Consider the following 13,371-nt stretch of genomic DNA (forward strand, 5'->3'; position numbering starts at 1 on the left):
TAAAGTAAAGGGAAGGGAGGGGAGGGGACTCTATTGCCCAGGTACAGTTGGTAGAACATTGATTTCAAGCACTGCCTTCACTAAAACACATTTTAAACATAACCCTGCCTAAGAGAACTGGTTCAACTACCTGCTCAGTGCTTTCAGTGCACTGCTTGTACAGGGAACTGGGAGTTACAAAGGTGGACATGGTTTAAGACTCCAAAGCAAAATAAGCTTGTTTCTGCCCCATGTGAGATATTCAGTTGGAAACATTTGAATTAGTTTTGATGGGGATACATCCCATAAACAGCCTCATGCATTTGACAAAGGCATGACTGTCAAGTTTACGCTGACTTTCTATAACTTTCAATGCTGTCTTGAGACGTGTGCAGTTGACAGCTTGAAAGGAATATCCACGTTTACCTGTCACTTCTGCAAACAAAGTTCTGCTTGTGTCAAAACCTGTTTCAGTTCCCATCACTGTCTCCTGACTAATGTGCCACTTGGACATGATGCAATGAACCCCCTTCCTGAGGCATGCAGGCCACGGCAGTGAGACCGCAGGAACTAAATGTCATATGAAAATGTGAGTGAGACTTACGTTATTACAGTAAAAGGCATAAAACACGCCTGATACGTAGCAGCCCAGGATAGCAATGGAAATTCCCGCATAATCTAAGGCCATCCATCGCCGGCTGGTCTTCTCCGAACGATGGCAACAGAAGAGATGATATCCCACTGAACAAAGCATACAGACCTATACACATGTTGAAACACGGACACATTAATTTCTTGGTAACTTACAGGGATTACAGCAAGCTTCAACTCTGAAGCTTAGAGCAGAAAATCACTTGTTACTTGTTTTGCAGTACTACTTTGTGCAGGCAATCATGATATCTGCCAGTAGTCAATGGAAAATAACCCAACCTTCTCTAGCGGCCTGAAGAAATAAAAAACTTTGCAAGACTTGATAACCATGGGCTGCACAGCAAACAAAATAAGGGTACAGTGGCCTAGAGCACGAGGCCAAAAAGGTTCTAGTACACACGGAAGCAGGGTCGTACACACTTTTTTTACGGGTAGTGTCTTCTAATAGAGCTTCGGCAGTCAAATCATGATGCGAAGTGCTATCACTGGTGCTGAGTACAGATTTAATCTGAAGCACACAAGCTCTTGCTCATCTTGGGTAAAAGATTAGAATAAAAACCCTGCTGTGATTCCAGACTGGCATCAAAATATGGCTGCTGTTTTCAGCAGAAACTGAAGCCAGCTGCAGGCATGCTAGTGAATGTGGACCCCACACCCAACAGAAGCTGTGCAGTACAGCCTTGGCTGTTCTTTGCAGATTTTGTTATAGGCTGACCCATGCTCAGCCCTCCTGACTTGATTCTTACATTCAAGAAGTCAAAATCAACTCCACCACGGAGCTTGCTGGTTACCTTCACAAAGAATGGAATTTAAAGCACGGCAGGCCTGAGCTCGGCCTGTCCTGCTCCGGGCCGGCTCCAGCCCTACGCAGAAGGACCATCAGAGGCCCCGCAGCGCTCCCGCTGTGGACGCGGGCACCATTAATTTGGCTCCCGGGCCGCGCTACCTGGAAGCAGAAGAGGCAGACGAAGCAGATGACGAAGTCCTCTCGGGAGGCACCTGCCGCCGGCAGGACGGCCACCAGGTCGTAGACACCCAGAGCGAAGAATAGTAGGAAGCCGAGCAGGTGGCTCCAGATGTTGACGGTCTCGTTGGAGAGGATGAAGAGGCTGCGGGGAAGAAGAAGAGCAGGGCTCGGGCCGGGATGGCAGCCCGGGGGCCCGACCCACCGCCACGGCGGCCTCCCCCGCTCACCTCTTGAGGCAGAGGCGGGCGGGCAGGTAGGCGCGGTAGCCGTCGGTGATGTAGGGGTTGTCCTTCAGGAACACGGGGATCTGCTCGTACGTGTACAGGCGAATGTCGCGGGGCACCATTATGGGCCAGTACTGGTAGCCGCCCAGCTCGATGTAGTGCGAGCTCCGCAGCAGCTTCTGCTGCATCTCGCCCGCCCCGCCGCCGCCGCCGCATCGGCCCGCGCCCCGCAGGCCTGTCGCGACGATCGCGACCGCCGCCCGCCCGGCGCCTCAGCCCCGCTCCCCTCAGCCGGGGCCCGGCTGGCGGCGGCCGTAACCCGCCCGCCTCAGCGGCGCGAGGCGATGACGTAGCGCGGGGCGGCCGCCGGGGGTGGCCGTTGGGCCCCGTCAGGGGGGTTCTGGGGGGCGGTATGGCGCTGCTGTCGTGAGGGGGGTCGTAAAAGAAAGGGCGCTTATCGCTGAGAAGCTTAGGCAAAAACGCTTTAAAATCAAACGTTTTTTAAAGAGGGGTCCAAAGTTAGCAAATAAGCAGGAAATGTGGGCTCAAAGCAGGCAGCGTAGAGCTCGGAGTGCTGAGAAGGGGTGGCTGGTGAGAGCCTCGCCCCCTGCAAGAGGAACCTCTGGTTACTTCATACAACGATTATATACCATTAACGTCTTCTTTTTCTCCTGTTTACTCTCAGTATAAAATATTAGGACTGAAGAAGACTCTTCCAGAGGATTTGCTTTACCAATTTTTATTTAAAAAAACAGCTACTGAGGGTAAGAGAGAGAGTGCTGTCTGTAGGTTTGTGCCCGTTGCACCATGCCAATAAGCACACAGAGTCAGTAGTTTTATTTTTTTATTTTATCCAAAAATAGCATTAGTAGGTGTTAACTGGACCCCTATCCTCGTATCTGTCTCTGAAGTTAAAAACAATTGTCCTGAGTGGTGCTCCTTGTTCACTGAGCTGTTCCTCCCTTCTGGTAATGCACCATGCTATATTTTTCAAAGGTCTTTTCTCTTGTTTAAACCAAATGTGGACATATTTCACTGAGGTGCTGTGACAAGAACAGAGCATTTTCCCATGGCAGAGAGATTTGTATGGTGAAGTAAAAGACCCAGGATGAGGGGCATTTGAAATCTGAGAATGACCGTAAAGACCAGGTGTTTGAGTCCCAGAAATAGCCTGATAACCAGCTGTGATGCGTAACCCAGAAACTTCCATGTTACACCACTTGTTTATACCAGTTAAGTTCATTCTGGTCAACAACAGCTCTTGAATATTTCAAGCTATTATTCAATTTGATTTCTGCACATGAATGCTCTGAAATTCTGTTCCTCCTACCTCTGCAGAGCTGCTGACAGTTCCTCGTGCCTTTTCCCTCCTCTTTAGCTGGTCTGAATGCTGGGTACGTTTTTCTCCTGTATGTACTGCAGGACTTTGCAGAGGTACCCCGAGGAAGCATGTTCATATCAGTAACTCAGCAGCCTTAGCTTTAATTTTCTTGTGTTCACCTTTCTGGGACATCTCAGAAGCACACCTTTAAATAGCTCTTTCCTCTTTGTTTCTGTCTTCTTTTCCATATGGCTTCTCTCCTTCACGTTTTACCCTAGCTGGATATTAAAGTAATAATATTAAATTCTTTAAGAATGCGCAGACAAAGCACATTCGGAAGGATCCCTAGGCATAGTTGTGACTGGAGGAGAGAGACAGGGAAAGCTCACGTGGCTATGTTTAGGATGGAGCACGGGATATCCCTTCTGTAGGCAGCAGAGTCATACTAAGTACACAGGGAAGTCCAGTGTAAGAAAACACCTGGCAGAGAGAAGTGCTAAGTTGGCTGATACTCAGGAGATGGCTCGGTGACTCTCATATGTAATGGGTTCACGGGAGGGCTGAGAATTCAAATACCAGAGTTTCCAGGAAACAAAATCTTAGGAAGCTATGAAGACATTATGTTGCAGCTTGCTTGAAAGGGAAATAGTTCCTACAGTGCTAGATGTTTCTGTTCTGAGGTGGAAGAACAGTTCACTTTCCAGTTGACCTCAATCAGCTGCACTAAAAATAGGAAAGCATCCTGTTTGGGTCAACGTTTTGCACTTGTAAGCTGAAATCTCTAAACCAAAATAGTGGGATCCTGCTAATGAGAATGATCTCTATGTGGTGGTAATCTTTTTACTAACAAGTATCACCCTCCTTCTCTTTGCAGCACCTGGAGAATGAGGGAGATAATAAGTACTTGTGCACACATATGCACATAAAGGAATAAGAACAGAGCCACCACGTTACTTCAGGTGAGAGAACCCCAACCGTCCTGGGAAGTTTTTCGTCGCCACTGTGAAACCGAGCAGAGAAAGCAGTGGCATCCTCCCCAGCTCCTGCTGATAAATGGGGAGATTCATTGTTCGCTCAAGTGGACACTCACTTTTGTCAAGCCAAATGCTGCTTAGAAAGTTGCTACCAGGTTAAAACTGTAATTAGCTGTAATTGTCCATTGAATCATTAGGTCACTGAGAACATTATACCTGGAAAAAAAGACTTTGTTTCTAAGCCCTGTGCAATTTAAATTAAATCCCGAGCGCTTCAGAGAGTTCAGTCAGAAGGAATCAGAGCTGACAGCACTTTTTTTTTTTTTTTTGATAGCTTTAATTGGCTGTTAAGTTAAAGCTTTGAAGCTTTGATAGAAGAAGTGTTATAGGTTAAGTTAATAGGGAAAACTGAGAAACAATTAGGGCAGCTTTAAATTAATTACTTACACTATTTATTTTGAGCTTATTGAACAATTGTGTTGTATGCGTAAGTGATTGAAATTAGCCATCTGGGCAAGATAGCTTTGACCTAAATTGACCTTCTTGGGTAACTACCTAGCTTGCCCTAATTCCTATACTGTATCCCTAATTTTACTGGCAGATAAGCTTAATTGGGAGTAACAATAAATGTGCGGGAGAGGTTCCATAATGTTCTGTTGAAACCCAGATGACCTATGTAGGCAGAGAGAGAAGGCTTTTAAAGAGATGGCTGAGGAAATGACAAATGACCTAAACTGTTTCTCCTTAACCAAGATAGCTCCCCACTGAGTTTGATTCTTCTGTGTTTGTCAGTATAAACAGATAATGTTGTATTTAGATGCCTGAAATATAACCCCTTAGCCTGCCTTCAGTGTCTAGTTTAAGGAAAATATAGGTGAAGAACAGCAAGTTTATATGAATTAATTAACTAGTATTAGTTCTGTAATACTAGCAGCATTTTTTTATGTCCTGCTCCATTTTGCACTTTTTTTTTTTTTTTGAGGGAAAAACGGGACAAATGAGTTAGAAAAAATATGCAAGAAAAAGATCTTTTCAAGTGCTTGTCACAAAAGTGGAACATCAAAAAAAATCAAATTTGATTGTGAAGGGATGAAGAAGCCTGAAATATTATTGGTGCTGGTTTTTGAGGCATTGGTTTATCTTTTTTTTTTTTTTTTATTGCTTGTTTCTAGCAAGAAGATCCCTGTGAACAAGATTTCAGAAAACTGCTTTCCAAACAGTGGCAGCTGCAAAATAGGAGGCTCAGTAAAGCAGGTGAGTGATAAAAGCATTTGAGACAGTTATGTGGTGCAGGTGACTTGAGACCGCTCAGGGCTACCCATCTCCCATGCTAGAAACCTGTCAGTGAGCTCATTCTTGGCTCTTCCTGAGGGTGTCACTCTGGCACTGTGCTATCAGCCTGAACATCTTCCATCCGTGCTGGTGCGAAGGAGCTCGTTATACTCGCCAGCTCAATTAGGTGCCTCTTCATTGACTTTGTAATTAACAAAGAATTGGTACCGTGACTTGAGTTCTCATCTTGGCCACGCTGTTTCCTGCAGACCTGTATCAGTGTAAGAGCAGTGCTAGAATGGAATAAAATAAAATAAAATGTGTGACTTGTCATTTGATCTCATTCCTAAACAAGACACCTCCTGATTTTTGATTCACGGGGACCTGGCCCTTCGTTAGTTCATTGGGAACAAGGAAATAGGAGGTGCCCTGGGACTGCTTTTCCCACTGATGGAATCTGCTGCTGGGGGAGTGCTCAGCTTGCTCCGTGTTCTCCAGAAAAGACAGATCAGTGCCTGGAGATGAAATCTGTCATTAGTCTGACCTTAGCCGAGAGAATGCATTTGGGAATACTGGCTGAAGGTATCGCATGTCTTCCTTTGCATAATGCTATCAGCAGAGAGACCTTGTCGTTGCTGTGTCAATGTATAGCCACGTTCTTATTCCTCTGTCCCTGGGGCTGGAAGGAAGTAGATCTAGTTCAGAGTACTGTGCGCAGGAGCGTATTTCAATGCAGAGCCTGTGAATAAAATACAGGCACTGGTTTATGACCATAAAGACCATATATTTATTCATGTGCATAAAGCACTTTCTGTTCTGTATGTCTGTGCAAAGAAAACTTGCAAATGGCCTTGTATAGAATATGTTTACTGACTGCTACATCAGGAGATAGTTATTTAAAGCCCCTTGTTATCTAAAACAGATGTATCCTCTCTTGGAAGTAGCCAGAGCATCTGTGAAATTAAGTACTTGATATGTGGGGAAGTTGGAAATAAGAAAATAAGGTTTATAGGTTTGTGGAAGTCAAAGAGGTTTTTAAAGCGAGAGTGGGGAAAAACAGAAATACTGCACTACCCCTAATCCACACACTCCCTTCAATAAGAGAGCGTGAAGAATGCAAGTACCTTGTATATAGTAATTAGAGTGACCTTCATACTAAGAAAGCTTGGTTTTAAGTCCTTCTTCCCTGGAGATGCATCTTCCGTGCGCTGTATCTGCTAGGATTTTTGTGGTGACGTTCTCTGTGGTATCTTGTACCGCACTCTTCAGCGTAGAACCTGAGCGGCTTCCAGAAGTGCCCGAAACAGAACGCCTGACATCTGTCGTGGGGGGTTCGGGCTCTCTTTTCCTCTCCCCGTGGAGAGATGCATGTGCAATGTGTGCAGTGAAGTGACTTGTTTTGGTAGGGCTCTTCCTTTTCCTTTTTTTTTTTTTTTTTTTGGCATTTCTGTTTTCTGATTCAATCCCTTTGGCTTTCAGTTCCAGCTTCTGAATCTCAGCATCTGTCAGTGGTGCGATAAATTCTCTTTGGTGATAAGAGAACAGCTGCCAATAGCAAGAGCAAGAATGGCATTTGGGCTTTTTCCTGCCATGTGAGAGCTTACAGTCAGCAAAAATGCACTGTGCACACAATGGAAGAAAGCACCTCTTCTGCCCAGCTTGCTATTTTTTCTCCAGTTTAGCAGCATCTTTTCCATCCCTGTTAAGCAGACAAACATGAACAATTTCGCAGCATAATAGAGTCCTGAGCCTGAAGGACTGGAATTAATTGTGTGTAGGTTCTGAAGGTGAGAGTGGTGAGAGCACAACAAAGGATTTTTTTATATATATTTTGAGGAATGAGGGGACTTCTAGGGAAAGGAAGAAACTGTCTGGAAAGCTGCTTAATAACGTGAGCTGGATGTTTCCTAGTGCAATGACCTGCTCCTGGTAAAACTGGTGGCGAAAAAAAAAACTTTGTGTGGAGTTCTGAATTTTAGGTGCATGTTGGTTTTTCAGGTTTAAAGGTCTCACTAACTCCAGCTTGCCTATAAAATTTTATCGCAGCTGGAATTCATGCCATGACAGAAGGCATTTCTGGATGAACTATTTTGACTACAGAGGTTTTGATTCTCTAGTTGTCATGGATTTAGGTGAGTTATTTACAGCGAGGGTGAAACTCCAGGACTTGTGGACTAGAGGACTTTGGTCGATGCGGTCATTTCACTCTTGGACAACAGTGTAGGTTTCTGAGTTTCCTAGGAGCCAGGCCATTCCCATGAAAGCCTTAGTCTCCCCTGAGATGGAGGAATTTATATCAATATTATTATTCTCAATGGAATTTATTATTTATATGAATATAAATATTATCAGTGGAATATATTATTATCAATGAAATTTATATCAAAGCCTTGATATAAATTGCTGTAGTGGGGGACCATGTTTCTAAGACCCTGTGACACATCAAAATAGCCTTTTTGTACAGTAGTCCTGCAGCTCTGGTTTATATAATTGTTTTCTCTACAGTGGCCTCTCAATAGAGGATGAGGGAAAAAAGAGAGGCTTAGTTTCCAATGATGTTTAAGCATGTTTTGAGCTGTGCAGGCTGTCAGAATGCTTTCTTGGTGTCAGTGGGGATTAGGTGCTTGTTCCAACACTTTTGTTGTAAATCTACACTGTTGCTTGCAGACTTCTGGAGGTATTTGAATGTTGCTGTATATATGACAGGAGACACACGTTCTCATTTGGTTCTGATGAGGATTTGTATGCCTATAGCTATTTGAGCTTTAGTAAAATCCCAAACTTTTCTTGTGCTCTTAGTTTGATCTGTATAGTGCCACTTTAATGTCAAAAAAGGCCAGGGTATTTGGCCTTTGGAATCATCTCACTCTACTTCCTGTAGAATCAGCACTTTTTACTTCCCGCCTTAGAAGGCAAGTGGCTTTAGTGTGTCTTCAAGGGCTTCTTAATTTGTTCCATTTCTGTTTTATCAAGTATACTGGTATGTGACCCTTTTAGGAGATCCTAATGAAGAATTGGCAGTAGTCCCCAAAAAGAGAGCAATGACATATTTTTTCCCATTGTTTTTCTTTCTTTTTTTTTTCTAGATTTACCATGTCAATGCATTAACACGTGCACACACCCATTTTGTTCTTCATGACTCCTCTGTGTAATGACTCAGGTGTGTTTTTTTAATGATTCATGAATCCAAGGAGTACACAGGTGCGGGGTGGTAGTAATCAGTAATAAAGATAAACACCACAAGGTTTTGTTTGGTTGTTTTTTTATCCTCCTGTTCTAGAGCACTCACTCTGTTCTTTGCACAGAGTACTGAGTTGGCACTGATGTCTCTGATTTATACTTCATGGCTGGTTCCTATAAAATAACCTGTGCTTAAATTCCAAAATGCAACTTCTCAAGCTCAGACTGGGAGAAAATTTGAATCTGAAACAAACTGTCTACCTAGGCATATAGACTGGCAGCCATCTTCAAACAGTTCCTGTAATTAGTCAAAGGAAATGCAGTTGCAGGTTTTACTCTTGAACCTCTGTGAATAATGAGACATTGGTATTTGTGGCCTTTTGTGGCAATTTGAGATTTGTTTTACAGCAGTTCTATAGACTAGCATTGAGGGTAGTGGAGCTTCAACTTGATCAGAAATTCAAGGTCAAATGAAGGATAGGCCTAGAGAAAGAAGTGTCACTTCAGAGCCGTAAGAGTTAAGTTGATCATTTAACGCATTACTTCTGTCTTGTTTTTCCTTCATCTGCCAAGATGAGAGTATGCAAATCATGATGTTTTCTTGACGGTTGCTAAATGCCAAGATCACTGCTAAGTAGCAGTGGTATGGTTTGAGAATTTGAGATGTTAAAGAAAGGTTTGCCCTGCCTCCAAAAACACGCTGGGATGGAATAATTTGGGAATCAGAGAGGAAACAATTGTCTTGCTTTCGCAGGCTGTGTTGTGTGTATCATTGCCCATCTGCCAGGACTCTTTTTCCCATTGCTACTTAGTCGGTCTTAGGAGATTTTAGTTTTTCCACGGTCAGCTTGATTACTAAAATTGGAATCCCATGAAAGTGTGTCTTCCAGAAGATACACAAATAAAAATCCCCCTCTCATGCTCATTGCCTGTCTCACTTACTGATGTCATCAAGACTTTTAAGTGCAAATATATATGGAGGAGACTTTTTTTTTTTAAGGAAACTCGGGGAGGTCCATGAAGAATGAAGTAAGGTATAAGTGGCAAAATACTGAAATTGTCATTAATGTTTTATTTTTGAATATCTTTTTTTTTTGATCTATTGGTTAGGTGAGTTATTTTCTTTTCTTTCTCCCCATGAAATAATTTGCTTATTTCATCAATTATACATATTTAAATTGCTTTTTTTTTTTTCCTGTAGTTATCAGGCAGGAAGCAAGGCCCATGCAAGATCTTTTCAGTCTAGTAAGGATTTGCGTGAATTTTTCTCTGTTCTTCTTCAGTTGCATCATCCTTCCTTTGCTTCATAAACCATGTTTCATGCTGTATCTTGTCTGTCATACAAGAATCATTAAGCATATCCCAAAAGTGATTGCAGAGCACTTTGATTTGACCAACCTTTAGAATTCTGTTATATTCTTGTTCCTTTTTCTGTATCTTAAAGGTAATAGTCTCTTCTTCGGAAGCTGTACCTAGGTAAAATGAGGCAGAGATGTAACTCCCTGTTCATACTGTACACGTTTAAGCCATAAGACTTCTAAATGCTGCTTCTCTCACCCAAAGCTCATCTTTATTCTGTTTCTTGTTTTCCTACAGTCTGCAAAACTGATGGATGCCTTCTGACGGTATTTCCTGCCTTTTTCTGAGTGACTGGTAGATTGAAAGCTTTTTACTCCGTAACAGACACATCACTAAAGCCACTATTTTGTTAGCTTCTGCTGTGTCTCTAGGAAGTGATCTTGCAACCATTTCAAGTGTGCCACTTCCATAACATCTTCTGATTCCCATAGACATGCTGAATGATATTAGTGAGTTATGAAAGCTTACAGCTAACCCACTGATCTGTGCTGCTGGGGAGGGATTTTGACTGGTAATTGGAGTGAAGCTTGAATATTATGGAGTGATAGAAAGCGAGCAGAGCTCAACAGCTCTCTTGCTTGTCCTACAGCCATGTGTCATGGAGAACAACTGGGCTTGGATGTTACGGACATTTCTGGCAAGCTAGGATCTTTTTCAACCCCCTTGTCAGCCTCACAAGGAGTTGAACAGCCACAGATGCTTTCTCCTGACTGGTGCTGGAAGTTTGAAGGGCAGCTGAATTTGCTAATGTTCATGCTTTGATACAGACTGTGAGAAATGTTGATGAGGCATGAGGCAGAACAGCTTGCTCTATTGCTGCCGTATCGGCTCTGCAGTGCTGACAGTAGTTAAAAAAATGGCTTTTGTACATAAGCTTAGTTAATAGATAGAACTTGGAAGACAGTTAGGAACAGTTATGGGCAATGGCCACGGTCTCTGTCTGTCTCTCTCTTTTTTAAATAGAGTCCCTTTCCTGCCCAGAACTGCACTTTAATTTCCAATCACTTTAGTATCATTAGGAAAGGCTGACATTTTGGGAACACTCGTACAGTATGAATATGAATAACAGCATCCATGCTTTGTCATACAAGAGGACGTGCAATGAGGTTGGGGTTATTTTCCTGGATATCGGCAGTGGTGACATTTTTGTTTAAAGCATAATACATTGTGTTCTTCATGCTGAAGGGTTAGTCCAAAGCATAAGTTTAACTTCTGCCTTTTAAAACCAAAGGCCTATTGGATGGGCTGTGTTTTCTTGGGTCCTTAGGATATATTTGTGTGCATCTCTCCCTTGAGCTTCCCTGAGGAAACCCCTACAGGAAAACATTTTAACAGCTATCTGGTTTGTTGGGTCTCTTCTGGGTTTGGCTCTCTCTTCTGCATACAGGGTAGGAAGAGCAGGTAACTCTACCTCAGTTAAAAATGTGGCTGCGTGTGACATAGCGAAGATGGAACAGACCACCATCGCCTCCTCTGATCTGAGGTGACGCCGCCCTCCGTGGATTCACTCAGGCTAATCTGCATTCACTCTCATACTCCTCAGCTGCCCTTTCATTCCCAGAAGCTCAGTCAGCAGTTCAGGGAGCGAGTCCTCTTAGTTGGATAGTTCTCTCCAACAATGGTTGCAGACACAGTAGCTGTTTCTGGTGTGGGACTGGGTGGTGGACTCTGTCACAGAATCCATCAGTCTGGTAGTCCCACTGACCTCTGTGCGGGACTACTTGTTTGGTGTTCACCCGTGAAAGCTGGGATCCTTACTGTGAAGTTTTAAAGGCTGTCCTTACACAATGCAGAGGGGTGCCTGGTAGAACAGACAGCAGTTTTCATCTTTGTTTAGCCTCATAGTCTTTGTCCTTGTGTTCTCCAAGTTTTAAGATACACATCAACTCGTGGAAACAGATGCCAAATACCGTGAAATCACTGAGAGAATGTGTTTTGGCATTTCTCTCTCCATCATGTTCACCACTCCACCCCTGAAAGAGCTGCAGCCTCATTATTTCAGTGTAACTTCTGACACAAGCGGATCAAGCGTTATTCCCTTTTTGAACGTCAATCAGTGGGAAGAGACCCACTGTGGCTGTATGTGAGTGCAAGTTTCTGGGCACGCTGTGCGAGGGGCATTGGTGAGTTTCTTTCAGGCTGCTGGAATGCTTGTTTGTTTTTGTTTTTGTTTTTTTTTTTTTGATGGACTAGTAAATGATTAGGATGTGGACTTTTCAAACAGGCTGGCCAGGTTTTCAGCAGTTATCCCAAGTGGACTGCCTAAAAAAGGGCTGGCACTGCATCACATGGAATGACCGATGATGTGTCATATATTTTTAATAGGCAAAATGTTTTAATAAACACCCTCCCTCCTAAAACACTGGATTTTAAAATAGGTTTTAGCCTTGAGCCATGTAGCTACCCAGCTGTGAATTTTATAAGGCAACAATCTCCACATCATTAGATGTTATGACTGATACTGCAGCTATTGCAATAGTAACTATTTCCGCACACTAACAAAGTTTCAAATAACAGTTAAAGAAAGTATGGCTCTACTTGGAAGATTTTTTGCACCTTATAAATGAATCAACTTTGTGAAATTATGAAGACAGGTATTTACTGTATTCTAGAGAGCCACAAGTGTCTGGTTATTCAACCCATGCTGATTTTTGTGCTGGAGAGCTTTAATCACATAGCCTGACAATTTCAAAAATGAAAATTATTTTTCTTTCCACGTGATTCCTGCGTCTTCAGCCAATCCGAATTCAGGTGATAATGGTGCATCGTGAAGCATAGTAGACCCCAACTTGATCTTCCATAGTTGCATTGGATCACAGGAAAAGCCTGTGATTTGATTTGGTTTGCATTTCTCAGTAACAGCAATTGCCTGTTTTGTTCAGAAGCATTTGGGACCATATATAGAGGTGAAAGATGATCCAGTGACCCCTATTTGTGCAACCCAAGTCTTTCCTCCACAGTGACTTTTGTGCAATGGTCCGTAAATCACACATCCTTTTTGAGATCTGTTCTCCCCTGTACAAACCTGCTAGCAAGGTAAAAATTCCGTCCTTCTCAGAAAGGGCATACCTCTTGTAAAGGCTTACACGTTCCCAAACCACAGAGTCTTGATATCTGAAAAAGAGTTGGTAGAGGTGAGGTTCTGATTTATCTTTTACTTTATTGCATCTTCTTTGAACTGTAATAATCCTTTCAACACGGGCTAAGAGAGTTTAAAAGTTGAAAAGGAACTTTGATGTTTCTGAGCATTTTGCTATTTATAGTGGGATAGAACAGATATCTTTTCTGTGGTTATTTTAAAGTAGTTATTTAAATTCACCACTGGGGCATTTATTTAGTTTACAGAACATCACCTTTTTTAAAACAGATGGCATCCCTTTACTCATTCAGATATTTTGCATAAAGGGATTCTTTTAATAGTTCACAATTTCTTTTGACTTCTAA

The 13,371-nt window shown here is 42.8% G+C and overlaps 1 protein-coding gene and 1 long non-coding RNA gene across 7 annotated transcripts in view; one reads left to right on the plus strand and one right to left on the minus strand.

Annotated features, from left to right (window-relative positions):
* Positions 1 to 2,151, minus strand: part of PAQR3 (progestin and adipoQ receptor family member 3) — a 29,416-nt gene extending 27,265 nt beyond the window's left edge. For all 4 annotated transcript variants that reach the window (XM_066996590.1, XM_048074495.2, XM_048074494.2 and 1 more), the window contains exons 1-3: positions 1,825 to 2,151; positions 1,577 to 1,739; positions 584 to 739 (exon numbers count right to left, since the gene is read on the minus strand). In XM_066996590.1, coding sequence (XP_066852691.1) covers positions 584 to 739; positions 1,577 to 1,739; positions 1,825 to 2,009 — 504 coding nt within the window. In that variant the 5' untranslated portion in view covers positions 2,010 to 2,151. The remainder of the gene's footprint in view (positions 1 to 583; positions 740 to 1,576; positions 1,740 to 1,824) is intronic.
* Positions 2,152 to 2,209: 58 nt separating this feature from the next.
* The window catches only part of LOC106041884 (uncharacterized), a 52,769-nt gene continuing 41,607 nt past the window's right edge, over positions 2,210 to 13,371 (plus strand). Inside the window, exons 1-4 of one of the 3 annotated variants that reach the window (XR_010831395.1) lie at positions 2,210 to 2,412; positions 2,507 to 2,585; positions 4,017 to 4,101; positions 5,289 to 5,370. This is a non-coding gene — a long non-coding RNA (uncharacterized lncRNA). Of the gene's footprint in view, positions 2,586 to 4,016; positions 4,102 to 5,288; positions 5,371 to 13,371 lie in introns of all 3 variants that reach the window. The other 2 variants (XR_007167298.2, XR_007167299.2) reach the window with 2 other exon arrangements.

Source organism: Anser cygnoides, chromosome 4 (genome assembly GCF_040182565.1).
Source record: "Anser cygnoides isolate HZ-2024a breed goose chromosome 4, Taihu_goose_T2T_genome, whole genome shotgun sequence".
NCBI classification, from domain to species: domain Eukaryota; kingdom Metazoa; phylum Chordata; class Aves; order Anseriformes; family Anatidae; genus Anser; species Anser cygnoides.